This window comes from Macrobrachium nipponense, chromosome 29, assembly GCF_015104395.2.
Source record: "Macrobrachium nipponense isolate FS-2020 chromosome 29, ASM1510439v2, whole genome shotgun sequence".
In the NCBI taxonomy this organism is placed as follows: Eukaryota; Metazoa; Arthropoda; class Malacostraca; order Decapoda; family Palaemonidae; genus Macrobrachium; species Macrobrachium nipponense.
The window spans coordinates 25,786,827-25,792,621 of NC_061092.1; the positions used below are offsets into that span (position 1 = coordinate 25,786,827).

At 41.3% G+C, this 5,795-nt stretch overlaps 1 protein-coding gene across 1 annotated transcript; it reads right to left on the minus strand.

The window, feature by feature from the left end:
- Positions 1-722: 722 nt before the first annotated feature.
- On the minus strand, positions 723-3,737 carry LOC135206298 (trichohyalin-like). Its single transcript, XM_064237722.1, has one exon. It carries the CDS (start codon positions 3,735-3,737, stop codon positions 723-725), a length of 3,015 nt encoding a protein of 1,004 aa, XP_064093792.1.
- Positions 3,738-5,795: the final 2,058 nt, after the last annotated feature.

A 5,795-nucleotide genomic window follows, 5' to 3' on the forward strand; every position in this document is an offset into this window, starting at 1 on the left:
ACAGAGGAAAAGTTTCCTATATTTCGAAATTTTATACCCATCTTTTAGTGGGTCTGACAGCTACTGATATCCTTGAGGAGGAACGCCACCATCCAGAAAGTGGGGAGAAATCCAGTTTCGATGACAGAGGTTAAGTTGCGTTAGTTTCATTTAGGAGACGAACTTGACTGACGGAATCCAGACAACTCCAAGGGTCAAAATGAATGGGTAACAGATTGGCCTGATGACTGTGTTGCCGAATACACACCAAAGACAGCTAGGGAGGAACCCCAGACATGCCCTCTGAGGAACCTTGGGAGGTGTGGGGGAACACCTTCAGAGGAACCTCGCAAGGTATGGGGGAACACCTTTAGAGGAACTTCGGAAGGTGGGGGGAACACCTTCAGAAGAACTTCAGAAGTCATGGGGGAAATCCTTCAGAGGGCCCTGAAAAGGCGTAGGGGGACGCCTTCTTAGGAACCTAGGAAGGATCTTGGAGTTCCTCCCATTTAGCCAAAGGTGCGTCTTCGACCCTGTTGTCGCTAAGTCAACCTGTGACTCATCCACAATGACCTTAGAGTGGGCCAGGCCCTTTGTCCTTTCTGCTACACAGCCAGCCAAAATTCCTACATCAGCTACTTTTGGCTGGCATTGTTATCACCTCTGCCATCTGTCCCACCTGAACAGCTGCCTCTGATTAGCACCCTAGCTTTTTGTCCGAATGTTTAGAGTTTATCGCTTCCTTAGCAATTCTTTCGGTCATCTCCCTCAATTAAATCCTCCACCATCTGTGTAAGGACCTCCCACTGCTTCCCATAGTCTTTCTTCTCTCTTTGGGCGTTGCAGTACTCTCTGTACTGATCTTCTTCTACTTTCTGTAGTTGTTGCTGTAGGTCCTCTTCTTGGTCCAGGCGCTTGTTTTCTTCTTGACTGTTTTTCAGGGTTTCATTGTCTAGGTCTTTGTTTCTATGGTCCAGTGCTATGTGTTCCAAATAGAAGTTTCTCTGGGCAGTTCCATGGAGGAGTGCCATTAACATGTACTTATCCTGATTTCTCAATTCTTCCTCCTGCATCCTTAGGTGCTCCCTGACACGTTTTTGTTCTTTAATTATATTTTCGTCTTGAATCCTGCACTTTTCTCTCAATCTTTCACATTCTTTCCTAAGGTGTTCCAGTTCTTGGAGGTTTGTGTTTTCTGCCTTCTTCAAAGAGCAGATCTCTCCTTCTGCAAGCTTTAAAGAAGACTCCAAGTTCTGTAGTTGGGACATAGCACTTTCCAAGTTCTTCTGCAGCTGTTCCTTCCGTTCCTTTAGCTTGTCCTTTTCATTCTCCTTATCCTTGAGCTTCTCCTGGTAATGCAGTATCCTTTCACTGCTTTCCCTCTCAAGCTCCTTTCCAAGATTGAGGGCAACTTCTAGTTTGTCTTCCAGTTCCTGTTTCTCAAGTATCAATTTTCTTTCTGCGTTTAAGAAATTCTCTATCAGCTGTTGCTTTGTGTGGAGCTCCAATTTTATAGTTCTTAGGGATGTCTCCATTTCGTTGCCTCTTTTCCTTTCTTCTTGCAATAGGGTTTCCATTTCGTTCCTGTGATGGAGAGCATTCCTTTTCTCGTTTACCAAAGACTTCTTGAGTTTGGTCACTTCCAGGAGCGCTTCTTCTAAGTCTTCTTTAATGGTGGCGTTTTCTCCTCCTAATTCAGAGACCCAGTTCCTCATTACCTGGACTTCATCCCTCAGAATTTGGGTCTGCTTATGTTTGTCTCTTAACTCCAGGCACTTATCTTCTAAATCTTCCTTAATCTCGGCATTTTGTCCTCCCAGTTCCGATACCCAGTTCTTCATTGCCTGGACTTCTTGCATCAAAATTTGGGTCCTCTTCAGTTCTTCTCCCAACTCTTTCTTCAGTGAAGTAATTACCAAGATTGCATCTCCTAAGTCTTCCTTGATCTTGGCATTCTCACCTCCTAATTCTGATACCCAGTTTTTCATGACTTCAAGTTCTGCGCCAGTGATCTCATTTTTGGCTCTTTCATTGTTTAGAGCTTCTGCTGCCGAGACCAATCGAGATTCTTTATGGTGCAACGCTGACTGCAGCGACTGAACTCGGTCATTTAGTATCAGGACCTCATTCTGAAGGCTGATATTTGTCTGGGTCTCATTTACGAGGTTCTTCTCGAGCTCACAATTTTTGTCTTCAAGCTTGGCTACATTTCCGTGGCAAGCTGCAAGTTGACCTTTGTAGCAAGTAGTTAGCTCCTCAAGTCTGGAATTTTCTGATTTTGTGAGCTCTAGTTGTCTTTGGAGAGCGATGTGGTCCTCTTTCATGTCCAAAATCTGACTTTCTTGTATTCCGATTTGCCTTTGGTCCTTCTCAGCTTCTACAGCTTTGTGTACCAGTAAGTCCTGCAGGTGGTTTACTTCTCTCTCCTTCTCGACCAAGGCATTCCTATAGTCTTCATTTGCCCTCTTTAGACATTCCTTCTCTGAAGCAAGAGCTTCATTGATTGTTTCCATTTCCTTCAGTTCAAGGCTTATTTCAATTGCCCTCTCCAAAGCGCTCTCCAGTTCCTTGTCTTTCTCAACCATCGTTTGCTGGAAATAACTTCGTAGTTCTCTGTCTTCAACGTCTCTCTTTCTCAACATGTGATCTTTCTCCTCCAATCGATTCTCCAGAAACGTTGTTTCATCCATCAGTTCTTTGTGTAAGTTTCCCATGACGTCGGCGCAGCCTAAAGCCAGTTCGCAATCTTCCTCCAGCTTTCGATTTTGATACTGCAGATGTACCTTTTCCATTTTCAGAACCTCGTTTTCATTTTTGATTTCGGTTTCCTCGGCTGCTTTCTTTTGTATCAGAAGATCCTTGTCCAAAATTTCTTTCTGAAGCCTCACGATATCTTTCTTTGCCTCGTGCAACAGGCGTTCCAGTTCATCCTCCTCCTCCTCCTCCTCCTCCTTTACCTCGGTTGTTTCAAGCTCCTCTGTTTCCGAAATTTCTTCTTCTTCCTCCTCCTTCTCCTCCTCTTGCTCTCCCTTTTCATCATCGTGATGGCTGTCGAGTTTTTCCTCCACCTCCTCCTCCTCCTCCTCTACGTCATCATCAAAATCAGAGCTGTCGAATTCTTCTTCCACCTCCGCCTCCTCCTCTGCGTCCTCATCAGAATCAGCATCAGAACTGTCCAATTCTTCCTCCTCCTCCTCCTCCTCCCCATCATCAGAATCAGCATCAGAGCTGTCAAGTTCTTCCATATCATCATCATCATCATTATAGCTGTCAGGTTCTTCCACCTCCTCCTCCTCCTCCTCAGAACATTCCAGATCCTCGGTGTCCAGAATTGAATCCAATGAGGGCACTTCCTGGTCGTCTTCTTCGTGATCAAGGTCATCGCATCCAATGAGTTTAGGCTTCCAGTAAACAGCCAAGAGCAGCACCAGAGCCCCTGCCATCAAAGCCATCCAGGGGACGACACCGGCAGTGCCTGGCGTCTCAATGCTTCCGCTGTCCGGTCGCGTTTCCACGACCTCTGGGCTCCAAGACTCGGCGACAACAGCACGATGAAGAGTTTCCAGTGAGTGTCCTGTAGTTGGTCCACGGCATTGAATTGTGTTGAATAATTCCTGCACGATCAAATAGTACACTTCACACGGGACGAGTGCGAGTACCAATACGAGCAGATTCAATCCAAAAACTTGTAAGCATAATTCACAAGGGGCGAGTGCGAGCACGAGCATATTCAATACTAATACTGCCAAAGCAAACATTCTGAAATGTTAACCGTTTACCATGGCTTTCACTTAGACTAGTTTCAGAATCTGCCACGTCCTGGATACGTCTCCGAAAGAGGGAAGGAGCGAGTGAAGAAGCAGGATCCATTCCGATGAAGACTCCAGAACTCACAGGATTCCTACCGAGTCCTCATCGTTCTTAGCTCGTCTCCAGAGATTTATTCTTCTTCTTGGTCTTCTCCGTCTTCTTCTTCCTTCTTTTCTATTCTTCTTCTTCTACTTCTTCTTATTCGTTAGGGAGTTCTGAAGGCAGTGTCCAGGTGCCCCCGGAGGTTCCGCCGCTGAAGTTCCGTGAAGAACCGAAGCCTGGTCCAAAGAATCCTCGGAAATCGTCATCCCCAACACCTCAGCTGAAGTCATGACTAATTTTCCTTCTCTATAACGTTTTCCTCTACCTATCTACTTACGCTAATCTCTCTTTTTTTTCTATTTCATATTTCTATTTATTGATGCCATATTTCGTTCTGTTGGTTTTGTTTTTTCTTTGATGAGAGCATTTTGCACACACACACACACACGCACGCACACACACACACACACACACACACACACACACACACACATATATATATATATATATATATATATATATATATATATATATTATATATATATATATATATATAATTAACACTACTGTGGCTCATGTTAGTTACACAGCAATGGCGTGGAAATGAATTGTCATTTCAGATAGATTTAGGTGACCTTGACCCAATTGTCATTACACCGGGTCAAACCCAGAAAGATTTAGGTTACCTTGACCCCATATAAATCATATTGTGATAAAGATGTAATGTATATACATATGAATGTGTAGTATGTGTAAATATATATATATATATATATATATATATATATATATATATATATATATATATATATAAATATTATTTTGAAGTGCAAATACCAGGAAGAAGTGTTATGGGAAAAGGTTCAACGGAAACTAAACATTACGAATCCTTGAACACGTACCCAGATGAGTCTCTTGGCGTATGCCAAGTTTGTCTCTTATCCTGATTTGTGCTGTTTTCCCACCTGTCTTGCTCTCTGTGAGCCCTGTTTCTTTGGAATATGTAAACGAATCGAACCTTCTTAACACATTCCTCTGGTAAGTGTCGAATACATAGGAAGAAATGGACAAAGGAAAGCCATTAATGTAGGGACATCTCTTAAATTAAGAGCATCAGTTAACATTTAATACAATGTTAATATTGTTTTATTTTATTTTATTATTTTATTTATTTACACACACACACACACACACACACACACACACACACACACACACACACACACACACACACACATATATATATATATATATATATATATATATATATATATATATATATTATAATATATATATATATATATATATTTTTTTTTTTTTTTTTTTTTTTTTTTTTTTTTGTGTAAATGTTAACGTAGAAATATTTTCCCTTTTATATGAAAATAGTATTTTCATTATGAAATGTATTCATCAATATTATGTTTGTTGTTAGGATATCAAGTAAGTTTTCTGCCTCCTATTTTCTCTGTGGACTGCATTCTTTATTATGTTGTCGCTTTGTTATTTAGTTTCAGTGTTTCCAGTTGTATAGTTAATATGTTTTTTTATGAAAAATATTTAGTGGGCTAAAGTTTTCTTTGCTGCTTTGCCGGAATTCGTTACATACCTTTCGATACACATCAAAAAGTATTTCGCCACTTTTCATTGTTTAACCATCTTTACTCGTTACTCGTTAGACCTGCATCAGTAGGCATTCAAAGGATGGTCTGTAAGGTCAGAATTAGTGTGCTAAAGGTACGTTTCGCCTGCCATTTTCCAACAAGAAGGTAGAGTTGTAAGGGGTTTACGTGAGTCGTCCAAAATCACTTTCCTCATTTTTCATTTCGCAATGTATCTTGAAACACTTGTGGTTATTCTTTAACATGGGAATATGGAGAATATGTTTAGGTAATTCGAGGTTAAATAATCCATATTCAAAGCTTGACACCCCCCTTTTTTATTTCTTTTGAAAATACTTTATTATA

Coding starts and splice junctions, on each gene's coding strand:
- LOC135206298 (XM_064237722.1), bottom strand. CDS start 3,737: ATGTTTGCTTTGGCAGTATTAGTATTGAATATGCTCGTGCTCGCACTC.